At 33.5% G+C, this 12,931-nt stretch overlaps 1 protein-coding gene across 4 annotated transcripts in view; it reads right to left on the bottom strand.

The window, feature by feature from the left end:
* Window positions 1-12,931, bottom strand: part of EPS15 (epidermal growth factor receptor pathway substrate 15) — a 123,051-nt gene that overhangs the window by 85,870 nt on the left and 24,250 nt on the right. For all 4 annotated transcript variants that reach the window (XM_074376500.1, XM_074376502.1, XM_074376501.1 and 1 more), the window contains exons 2-5: window positions 8,306-8,347; window positions 4,814-4,903; window positions 3,870-3,917; window positions 696-791 (exon numbers count right to left, since the gene is read on the bottom strand). In XM_074376500.1, the coding sequence (XP_074232601.1) occupies window positions 696-791; window positions 3,870-3,917; window positions 4,814-4,903; window positions 8,306-8,347 (276 nt within the window). The remainder of the gene's footprint in view (window positions 1-695; window positions 792-3,869; window positions 3,918-4,813; window positions 4,904-8,305; window positions 8,348-12,931) is intronic.

Genomic DNA, 12,931 nt, shown 5'->3' with positions numbered 1-12,931 from the left:
AAGATGAAAAATTAAAACCACACTTACATTCCATTTGTCACTTATCAAATTGACAAGGACCAAAAGTTTGACAACAGTACGTTAGCAAAAAAGTACATTCAATCAATTGCTGGTGGGAGTGTGAACTAATATAACCACTATGGAAGAGAAGTTGAAATTACATGTGAAAATTACAAAGCACAAACTTTTGAAACATCAATTCTACTTCTGAGAATTTACACGTATAAATATATTTCTGCACATGCAAAATGACATAGATTCAAGATTACTATTCATGGCAGCATTTTTTTAAATAATAAAAGACTAGAAACAAGCTAAAATCTATCAATAGGAAATTAAATAATGGTAAATAGAAGCAAGGAATTACTATGCAGCTATAAAAAATAATGAGGAAGATTTTATGTAAAGATCTCTAAAACATACTAAGTTATTCAAAAAGGTATAGAACTGTGTGTATAGTATGCTACAATTAATGTAAACTGAGGAAACAGGTATTTATATTTCTTTATATACATATATAAAAACTCTGGAAGACACACAAGAAACTAATAAGAGCAGTAACCATTAAGAAAGAAAATCAGGAAGAGTGACATAAGTTGGGGAAAATTTTTTTAATATAGTAAATTTTAATTTTCAAATCATGTGGTAAAAATTTTTTAAACTAATTACAATTTAAATTCAAGAGCATTTCTTACAAATCTTGGTGGAGGAACAGCCAGGTTCAAACTACTCAGTGAAACCTCCAATCCATTCTGGGCACATGCCACAAGACGCAAAGCAACAAAGAATTCCTGAGAAAGAAAAGTATGAATGTTAAGAGCATTATCTATCTATCCATTCATCCATCCATCCATCTACACACATATGTTGAATCTGAAAATATAAAACAATTCACAATTACTTTTACGTAGCACTGACTATAAAAGCAAATTTGCTTGAAAAACCACTTGCTCTAAAATTGAAAACAGATCTATGTACAAAGATGTTCCTAACATTATAAATAGCAAAAAAATAATATAAATAGGAAAATAAACTGACACACACAATTACTGGAGATTATACAAAATTAATAATCATTCTTCAAAGAATATTTAATGATGTCAAGAAATGATTTTGGGGGGGGAGGGTTTAGCTCAGGGGTACAGCGTGTGCCTAGCAAGCACAAGGTCCTGGGTTCAATCCCCAGTATCTCTATTAAAAAATAAATGAATAAAACCTAATTCCCCCCTACAAAAGCATACAGTGCTGTATGTCAGTTACACCTAAATGATAAATATAATTTCTTCCTTATAGTTTTATTTAAGTGAGAAAGGGAATCCTGGGGGGAAAAAAGCCCAGAAGAAAATAACACCTAGAAGAAAATAAATAAAATGTCACCAAAAGTCATGCCTGGATTTAAGATTATAAATTTTGAACTAGATCAATCAGTCAGGTGACTCAATTATTGCTATTCCAGAAGATCTCAAAGAATAACTATACAACATCTAAAACAATTATATAACTGCTTGGCATCAAAATATTTGTAATCTCTCCCAAAGTTCCTTGGGTTGTTGGCATTTGAAGCCTCAGTCAAAAATTAATGAATGTAAAGATGCTGAAGCAACTAGTTTTCAGTTGTGTTGAGTTATAATCAACTCTGACAACAGGCATAACAAAAGCCTTCGCTCCAGTTATGATTACTTGCAACTTGTTCATACTCTAATACAGATGCTGATGCAATCAACCCTTTACTCCTTTTCTCAAATCTCCTGTTCTCACTTAAAACCTTCTTACCCAATTCTTAACATATTCCTGTAGAAACTTACAGGCTGTCTGTTTATACAATACCTTGCCTTCACTCTAAAATTTCCTGAAAAAATGCTACTTCAAGATCTCCCTTTCTCAGTTAATTCACAGTTAATGCACAGAAACTTGTGCAATCTGACTTCAACTCCCACATTAGCTGGAGAAACTACTTCCTATGTCACAAATAACCTCCTAGCTATCAAATACAGTATTCTTAAAAAAAAAAAAAAAAGCCTCATCCTACTTGCTCTTTTGGCAACCTGGACAATATGATCCTCTCTGAAATGCTCCTCTACCAGCATAGCTTCATAAAGTTCTCCTAGTTCTCCTCTGACCTTTCAAGTATCTTTTGTTGCAGTCAATGCCTCCTCCAACCTTTAAATGCTGATATTCTAACTATTCCAACATTAACCCCTTTTCTCTTCTCATTCTACATGAGATTCAACTGCTCTTGGGTAAACAGATCCACTCTCATGGATGGGCTCTGAAGGGAAATAGTCCTGCATTAAATTCTATTTCTGCTACTGGTTGTGAGGCCTTGGGAAAGTTTTAAAAAGAAAAACTCTTTAAAAGGGGGGCTAATATCTACCTTGCAATGTATTATAAGGAACAAAAATAAAAACCACTATAGGAAGAAAACACCTCCTGTCATTTTTTGGCACACAGAAACTCAGTAAGTATTTTTTTAATTTCATATTTTAATTCAAAAATCTATTTCTCCAATGCAAACATCAAAGTTTAACTGCAGACCCATAAATCCAGCTGCCTGGCTATAACAAAGACAATTCAAACTCAACATCCAAAGTCCAGGAATAGCAGTGAAGAATTTATTTTACCGTAAGCTCATGAAGACAGGGACCATATCCCATCACATTCACCTCTGTATTTCTAAACTCTCGCTCAAAACAGGTACCCAACAATTATTTGCTGCCTGAGTACAGAACACGCTGGATGCCCATATGAATTTAGTTTTCCCATGTCTCCAGTGTACCAAACTCACCTTTCTGCCCAGAGGCTTCAATGGAGACTGCAATCTAGCCCTGAAATCTCAGTTAAGAAACTGTGTATTCTGACCCCTCATCTAATTTTTCTCATCCCTTTTCTGAGTCTGCTTCAGCTATCCTCATAGGGGGAAATTAGCTTTAAGTAGCAGTGCTCAGCTAATGTATTAGCATGTAGCATGCTTTGAATTTAATCCTGTAGAATTCTGAAATCCATCCCCAACAAACAGAACTTTAAATTACTCTGATTGTGTCCAACTGCCATAACCACTTTCACATAAAGTTTACTTTAGACCTATAAACCATGTTTTGATTTATACATCAGAGTTAAGACCTAGACCAGAATACACTGGACTCAGGTTTGATTAGCGAAGAGCTTCTCTTCAAACGTATGAGGCAATACCATCTTAACACATATAACGAATAAAATCCACTTTTATTTATAAGCTTGTACAATAAGAAATTTAATTAATAAGATACAAAGGGCGAAGTCTCCCTGCATAACTAAGAAAAGTAAATCCCACAATGCTGTTTGAATGTGTCCCCCCAAAATTCATATACTGAAATCTTAACTCCCCAAAATAATGGTATTAGGAGGTAGGGCCTTTGGGAAGAATTTAAGCCATTAGGATGGGGCCCTTGTGAATGGGATTAGTGCTTTACAAGAGGGTTCAGAGAAACAGCTAGTATGTTCTGTCATGTGAGGATAAACAAAAGTCTGCAACCAAGAAGAAAGCCCTCACTAGGATCGTGCTGGCACCCTGATTTCAGACTTCCAGCTTCCAGAACTATAAGTAATAAATTTCTGCTGTTTATAAGCCAACCAGTCCGTGGTATTCTGTTAGCAGCCCAAACAGACTAAAACATTCTAGGAGAACTAATGTCACCAAACTAACACTAACATTTGGGAATTAGGAAGTTTAATGTGTACTGATTGGAAATATTTTCATTGTTATAATACCTGCCATTGCAAAACCCTAATTTTTGTAAAAACCAATTCTTAGTTTAAAAATACAAAAAATTGCTGGCTATTCTTTACTCTGAATCAATCAAAAATGTATCATATCAATCTCTGAATCTTACTTGTTTGTTCAGGATACCTTTGCCATCTGTGTCAGCTAAATCCCAGATCTGAAATTCAGGAAAAAAAAAAGTATCAATCTATATTTTAAACAAAAATCATCTTAAAGATAAATTAAATTCCTGCAATTTATAACCTCATGCTCTTTGGTACTCAGATTTAAGAATCACAGAATTAAAAATGGAAAGAAATCTTAAAGGTCATGTAGTATAACCGTACACAAAGATACTAAGATCCAGGGAGGTTAAGCGATTTACTCAAGAACTTTCAAGGCATCAGGGAAAGAACTGAAACCCAGGTTCCAACTTGTAGTCCAATGCTTTTTTTTTTCATTAACCCTGGTTCTAACTCCAAGTCCAGTACTTTTTCTACTAGAGGCCACTACTTTGATTTTAGATCCTTATTAAGATGATATTCTTCCTTATGAGTTAAATTGAAATGATGTTTATTTATGAATAATTGAATTATTAATAATGATTTTTTTAAGGTTTGAATACATATCAATATCATGTACAAGGATTTGCAAGGAGATCATGCCAGGAGAGGGACTTTCCACCTCTCTATGCTCTTTCCTAAGCCTCTCATCCGCTACTCTGTTTACCACATATTAAACAGTTAGAAACAGTTGCAACAGAGGAAGTAGGGATAGAGCCAATTCTGAGTGGGTGGCAAGGTGCATATTTCTCCCAAAAATACCCAAATGTACTATTACTTCCTAATTTCATCCTGTTAAAAAGTAATTTATTTTTTAAAAATCTGAGAAACACCTTATTTCTCAAGAGGGTAAATCACTACTCAACAAATTCCCTCCATTGCATTACTGTAACTGCTTCTACAACTGAATTCTAACAGCCAAGTTTCTTGATGGTATTTTTCTGAATTTGCATCCAATTTATGTACACTATTAAATATTCATTATAACCTAGTTATAATGAATAAATATTACCTTTCCAAGTATCAAGTCTGGAAGTCCTGATTTTTTTAGGAATGCAGCAGCATCAGAAGCCAATACCCTTCCGGTATTGCCTGTATCAACCTGAAAAGATACAAACCATAAGCTGACAACAAACATAAAGAAAAAAATTATTATTTAACTGCCTTCCTCCTAGTGATTTGGGAACTGACTTTTTCAAAAAAGGAAAAGGAATTCTTTGACTAACAAAGGCCACGGAATATATGTGGAGAGCCATATGAGAAGAGTACCATCTAGACAGGTCTGGCAATTTACAAAGTTTTGTTTTTTTTTAATCATGCCCATTACACAAATGATAAAACTGAAGCTCAGAGGAAGCAGAACAAATTAGTGGAGTCATAACATTAACACCTGTCTTCTGACTCCAAGTCCTCTATAGTTGCCATTTACATTCCAATAAACAAATGGCAATAGGAGGAAAAAGGCAGCAATTCCTGGAGAGGTCTTCTGACAAATGTGAATAGTTGCACAGTTATTTTTTTCCCCCCAAATATCTTTAAGTAATTAACTTCTGCTTTTACACTTACTCTTAAGAAACTGCAACACTTTTTGAAAAAAATCAAAGCAGTATCAGCTCTAAAACCAGCAGCGGTCCCATTATAAAGAAACATTTAAAAAACCGTTAAGTTCCTAAAGCACATTAAGGAAAACACATCATTTTAAGTGATGGGGACTTTCCTTCAAGACAGAATGAAGTTACCAAGAACAGAAAAACAGTTCAAAAAAATAATGACTCTCACTTCTGTAGAGATTTCCTAAAGTTCTATTTGTAAAAATGAAAAGTAAAGTTTAAAATGTCATGGGAACAGTAACGCAATACTAGGATATTTGTGAGGTAGCTGTTTTTCCACTTTGGTTAAAAGATTAAGTTTGCTATAAACATATACAAAGCATTCCAGACAGATCAATCCCAGCAAAGAAGCAAAAGAGAACTCCTTTCTTTCGAGTGCTAGAACACTGGATAAATCAGGCATTCAGCAAAAAAGAATCGCCCAATCCAAATTTGGGGTAATAAGGAAGTACAAAAAGGGGTGGGAAATCTGCCTCTAGAATTCTCCAGAACTCCTTTTCTTTGCTTACTCCCTGACCAGGGTGGGAGAAAAAAGGAACACCTGTGCCCACACAGCCAAAGAACAGAGGCATTCAGGGGAAATGGTGATTAAATTCTTACAAAATATTTATGTACTATGTTCTAATGAAGAATTTTACTGTTTTCCATTCTTTTGGTTACTATAGTAAAAGAAACAGTCTTTGTCATCTACAGGCAGTTTCTGTTGTACTCTGATGCTTGACTAAAGGCTTGACTGGCTTGACTAAGCTACAAGCCAGAACCTGTGCCTTCAACAAAGAAAGAGCTTCAGAGCCTCTTGGAACGTTTTTTAAAAAACTTTTTAATTTTTCTTGTTCTTTTTTTTCCTGTATTTTTTTTCTTTTTAAAGCCCAGTATTTTCTTTTTGGGGGGGGAGGGGATTGGGTTTATTTGCTTATTTTATTATTATTTTTTAATGGAGGTACTGGGGATTGAACCCAGGACCTCATGCATGAGCACACACTCTACCACTGAGCTATATACCCTCGCCCCTACTCTGAACTATTAACACTTCAAAATACAGATTTTTGGGTAAAGAATTCTAGGCTGACAACACTTAGTCTATCAGTACAATCTAAAAGTTGTCTAAGTCAGAATTCCAGACTCTGCATTCCAGAAGTAGATATATCTCATGAAAGCAGACTCCTGATCCAAGATGCAGGGGAACAAGAATTAATTATGGGCGGAAGGGTATAGCTCAAGTGGCAGAGTGCATACTTAGCATGCATGAGGTCCTGGGTTCAATCTCCAGTACCTCCTCTATAAAATAAATAAATAAACCTAATTACTACTCCCCCAAAACTAAAAATTAAAAAAAAAAGAATTAATTACATAGAACTGAATGAAGTGTTAAGGAAAATTCAATTATGATTATTTACAGAGAATAATGTTGATACTGTTTTTAATATTCTATTTTCTAATGGATATGTGGAAAAGCCCTTTCTTTTCTTCTTATTTTAACCCTCAGTTTAGTAGGTTCTGCTTTTGTAAGCTCAATGAAAGAGTTTTCAATGGTATGATTCTCACTGACCCTTCAGAAATCAAAAACAAATCCTTTAACTGAAGGTTTTTACTTTCTATGGCACTATAGTTAATAAGTAAGTTAAATAACAATTTCTTCTCCTTTTAATCGGGATACAGTTGAGTAAACTAATTGTACAAAAACAAGGCCATATTTGAGAATATAAGGCATATATTGAGAATCCTATTTTATTCAGATAGAACAAGCTGCTATTAAGGATCAAGGATTGACATGTAGAGCCAAGGTCTACAGAGCACCCCCAAGAAGACTGCGTTGCAACCTTGTTTGTAAGTCCCAGTCTCTCAAGTAGTAAAGCAAGGTCACTTAGTAGGCTAGGAAACTTAACAGATATGGGAATCCTCAAGTTGAGATAAATTCACTCAAATTTATATGTACTGCAGGTAAAATATGAAGGGGAGAATTTCTGAAGTTTGGATCCCAGCCTTAAAACAGAGGAATAAATAACAGAGGCTTAAAAAAGTACAACCTGATATTATTTAGAAATTTCCAACAGAAATTAATTATCTGGCCTTAGAAGTTATTAAATAATAAGGTTATGGCTCTAGATTTGCAAGTCACACCCAAGGACCTATAATGGTTCATTAACACTTGCTGCAACTATGTAGATAGCCAGTTCAAATGTAGTAAGACCAGTCTCTTCTGTAATCATGATCACAAGGTGAAGAGATTGTTAAGAAAAATAATCTGGTATTTGGAAATGGGCATATAAAACTGTCTATGCTCTCAGATTATCTGATCTATGGTATGCATCTTTGGCTTTCTATCAATTAGGCTATTTTACACTATGTAGGGATAGAGTTTAAATCATAGAAAACTGATAGCAATGCAAATGATTCCTGTCCATACCAATGAAATGAATTTCCTCTGATGGAGCATATAAATTTCTATAACTCATATTCCCATTTTTACATCCTACTGGTCCTCCCAATAATTAATGACTTGAATAAAATCATTGATACATGTTTATTTTATATTTGTATAAGAGTTATGGTTTTAATTTCATAAAAATTAAATTTTAATAAATCTTAAAAACATAAAAGTCATTTATGTTTAGCTTATAAATTAATTTGGATGTTTATATCTGGAAGAATAGATCTAATGCTACATGGATTTTTAAGATAGATATTTAAGACAATTAAGTGGGCTTAATTATGTTTCCTTCATTTTTCTGAGAGCTTGTCAAAAGCATTAATCAAAGCAGGAGGTTAAAGCACAAGAAAATGAAAACAAGAAATGTCAAATTTATTCAACTGACTGGTAATCTGAATGTATACAATGAAGAGTTGATCATATATTTTATGCTTAAGCTAGGAAGACAAAAAAAAAATCTTACCTGTCTATAGTATTTTTCATATAGAGGATTCCCACTTGATAACTAAAATAAATAAATAATTAGAAATTAAATGCTATTTAACAACCATTCCATTAATACTTTTGCATTCATTCAACAGACATGAGAAACAAAAATGAATATGATTAAAATATCCTTGATTTCAAAAGGTTTGGTTTTCTTTCTTTTTAGGAGCAAGGAAGGGGAAAGTGAATAGACAGCCATATTGATTACTAAGAATCAGGTAGATAAGAAATAAAACAAGAATTTTAAAATTATTTTTGACATCAGAACTCTTCTTCATGTAAAATTTTACTCAGAAACACAGTATATAATAAATTAGATATGAAATAATTTGGTTAAAGATCAGCTGAAAAGCACAAAGCCTTAAGCACACATCCTCTACCCAAGTGTCCAAGGTACCAATGAATACAATTCAAAACTCACTTTGATAAAACAATCAAATGAATATATAAACTTAATGTTCAAAAAGATGATATCATCAGATCTGAAATGGTTGTAGATAGGGAGCGCCATTCAATTCATACGACAGTTCAAAGGGTTCCTTCGTCAGCTGATAAACAGATATATTATTTCATCTGAAAGGCAGCTTAGCAGTATCAATGTTTGAAGGCTCAGGTTCACCTCATGAAAGAGTAAGAATGTTCTGGAACTAGGAAGAGAGTCCAGGAAGGCTTCATGAGGGTGACATAAGTGCAGAAATTTGAGGTATGGAGAAAGGGAGATGACGATTCTATACAGAGTTAACAGCATGCATTAACGCGTACAATGAACAGAAAGCTCAGTTATGTTAGGAAAGAACAGTAAGGAGTTCTGAATGGTGACAAGGATTAGAGATAAGACTGTGAAGTGTTGCAGAAGACAATCTGTGAAGGGCTTCATCTGCCATGGTCAAAGTAAAGAAAATAAGGATGGAAAAGGGGACAGATTCAAGAGCTATTAACTTAGTATTAGCTCTAAGTGGTTATTCATACGTGAAGAGGAAAAGTAGGATGGAATGTAGAGGACCACTTAGGAAGCAATTTTAATGGCCCTACAGAAGACCTGAACACTAGCAATAGCAAAAAAGGAAGGGTATGGTTTGAAGAAAAAAATTTAAGACATATTTGACAGGTCTTATTCAGTAGATGAGGGGCAGGGGAGGCTTAGTTAGAAATACAAAGTTAAACCGGGAAAAAAAATCTTCAAACAACAAGGTTGGGCCTACAGTCTTATGACTGAATGACTCCTTGGAGAACACATTATACCAAGTGCTTTATAAATACTACCACACTAAACCTTGTGAGCCATATATTATCATCCCAGTATTCAAATAAGGAAATCTATTGTGAAGGTTAATTTTATGTGTCAATTTGGCTAGGCTATGGTACTGAGTGGTCAAACACCAGTCTAGATATTACTGTAAAGGTATTTTTTTCAGATCTGATTAACATTTAAATCAATAAACTTTGAGTAAAGCAGATTACTCTCCATAATGTGGGTAGGCCTCATCCAACGAGGTGAAAGCCCAACGAGAGAAAAGACTGAGGTCCCCTGAGGAAGAAGGAATTCTGCCTCCAGAATGCCTTCAGACTCAAATGCAACATCAACTCTTCCCTGGGTCTCCAGCCTGCCATGAGGACTTAGGAGCTGTCAGCCTTTACAATCACATGAGCCAATCCCTTAAAATTAATCAGTCAGTGTGTATATCTATCCTGTTTCATTCTGTTTCTCTGAAGAACCCTAACACCTAGTCTCAACGAGGTTACTTGTCCAAGCTTTTAACGGCAGAGCCTGGATGTAAATGCACGTCTGTCCCACTCTAAGCTCAATGCTCTTTCACAACACCATGCTGTTTCCCAATGCCTTGGTTTGCTCAGCAGAGTACAATCCATTGTCTCAACATCCCATCCAGTGTACCACTTAACACAGATTTCTTATTTTCTTAAATGAACTACTATTATTAATCACTACATTAACATAGACCAAGATGAATTTAGCACACTTCTACTGTATACATCTTACTTCTGGCCAAGGTATCAGCTAGTAGTGTGTAAGTGCTCTAACTCTACTTGAACAAGCGACAAAATCGTACAGAGGACAAGTGATAATTCCACCTTTTACCTGATTCTTCACAGGTAAAACATAACTAACATCTTTTCAAGGATATCACATGAATGACTCACCAAAAGGTATCCTCAGACACAAGCAACCATGGACAACTAACTCCTTATAACCTTTCAAGACAATGGAAGAAGTACTTTGACACTGGTGCTCCTGGGGCTATGTGGTGTGCTAGTCAGTGACATGTGCAATGACCTGCAAAATGCACCAGGCCACCAGCTGGCTAAGTAAGTGAGAAATTACAGGTTAGGCGTTAATGAAGTATCTGTGAGGAGTCAACAGTCTAAAAACTCTTGAGGTGGTTTTGTGGTTGTCGTTTATTGCAGGGTATAATCCTACAACTGTTTATTTTGTTGTTTGACAATTTTTTTCTTATTATCCAATAAAGCCTTTCAGGAGCAATGTGCTAAAGAGAAGAAACTGTATGTTTAATACAAAATTAAGTACTAAATTTTCATTTCTCTAGAAAATGGACAGACAATTATTGCATAAAACTTTTGAGGCTATTTCTATTTATCATGAAGCTCTAGTGGCACCACTGTTAATGAGTCAGCTGCAAATATCAAAATTTCATATATCCACAGTTAAAATTTCAAGGATAAAAATAGTACGGAAAACAAAAAAGCACTTCAACATGGCAATATGTGTGCTCTACTTGCAACATGTCATCAGTTTTTAAGGGCTGGAATCTTTGAAAGACTGACTTTATAAATCCAACCTAAGTTTTTCAGTATTGAATCTTTTTTAAAACAAGTCCTCTGAAGATTGGCTGCATATTGTTAAAAATCAGTGGGAAATCTTAAAGTTCAATGAATAAAGATTTAAAAAAAAATCAGCTATTAAAGATTTTAGCAAATACCAATTATTAGAAAGAAAGTCTTCCAAGACATTGAAACATATTCCTAAAAAGCAAGGGAAGGACTGAACAAATTAAATCATGAGAGCTCAAATAGTATACAAGATTTAACTTTGAAATTCTGTCATTATACTTGTAATGAATTCTAGAAGTTCTATCAAAAGAGTCTTCCTATTTTTAACAGGATTATATTAATAAATTTATATTCTGTACTGGAATGAAATAAAGGTACAGAAAGCTTATAATTTTGCAGCAGGTAAATTTAGTGGAACATGCAAAATTATAAAAAAAAGGGCAACTTATATATGACAAGATTTGTCTTATTAAAAATTTGTCAAAGAGTACCTTTAAGAGGCAAAAAGTCAATGCCTGTGAAAATATTGAGGCTAATTTATAATTTTCAATAAGAAAAAATTAGAACTAATAATATTCTCCATTTAGCACAATTTTTCCTGAGTTAGCCAGGTACATCACAACATCTAAAGAGTATATTAGCAATTAAAAATATTACTGGTTACAGAGAAGAGTTAACTGTAAGCATTACCAATCACAAGTTGTAAAATGTAACTTTGAGAAATTTATAAAATTTATGAAAAAATTAAAACTAGTTAAATTACATTGGAAAATAAAGACGCTCAGTAAAGTATTTGTGACATAATATTAGAGACAGATATGGCTGAGAAGCTGACAAAACTATCATTATTACCAAGAATTATTATTCTGCTTGTGTTTTTAAATATTCTTATAATCCATGTAGACTTTATTTTGTTGTAATACAGAACAAATACTGCAGAAAATTTTAATTTTGAAAACAGAACCATTTTTTACTTATCTAGCAATGTAACAAAACCATTTTGATGATAAAAAATAAATATTTCAAAAAACATATAAAACTCTATTTATAATGTCCCTTTCATTCTCAAATATGTCCCCATTTGAATAAAAAATTATATATTCACCCTATTCACAGACAAGGGTATAAATACTTTGCTACAGAAAGCAAATGAAATACATTCCATCAATAACAAAGAGTTAATTTTTAAAAATAATTCAGTTGAATTTTATTACCCAGAAAAAAATTCATAAGTAGTAAAAAAAATTCTTAACTCCAGACTGTACCTTATTAATCATCACATTACAGACTCATTGACTACTATATAAAAACATCTGAGATGGCATTAGCTCACTAAGTATTCTAAAGTACATCCTGTGCTTATTAACTACACTAATACGACACAGCTAAATGAGAATGGAAAAAGCCATCAAACTTGCCAATTCATTCATCAAGCAAGATGACCAAAGAGTGTGTTTGGTGTATCTTGGTAAAACTGACTTTTTTTTTTACTAAAACAATAAAATTTTAGATAAAAGAAAATCACACATACACAACACATATAGTGAGTGCATAGAGAAAAAAAATTTGAAAGGCATAGCTAAAATAGTAACTGATTTTTCTGGATAGTGGAATTATAAATGATTTTTACAGTCTTCTTTATACTGCTCTGTGCTTTCTGAAAAAATTTTGTATAATAAGCACTTCCTACTCTTAGAACAAATTAGAACAAAACAATAAAACTATTTTCAATTTGGAAAAAAATGTAAAAATCCAAAAATCAGAAATCAAAAATCACATATGAATTTTTAGCAAC

The sequence above is a fragment of the Camelus bactrianus genome, chromosome 13 (genome assembly GCF_048773025.1).
Source record: "Camelus bactrianus isolate YW-2024 breed Bactrian camel chromosome 13, ASM4877302v1, whole genome shotgun sequence".
Lineage (NCBI taxonomy): Eukaryota > Metazoa > Chordata > Mammalia > Artiodactyla > Camelidae > Camelus > Camelus bactrianus.
This window is presented reverse-complemented; position numbering and strand designations above follow the sequence as displayed.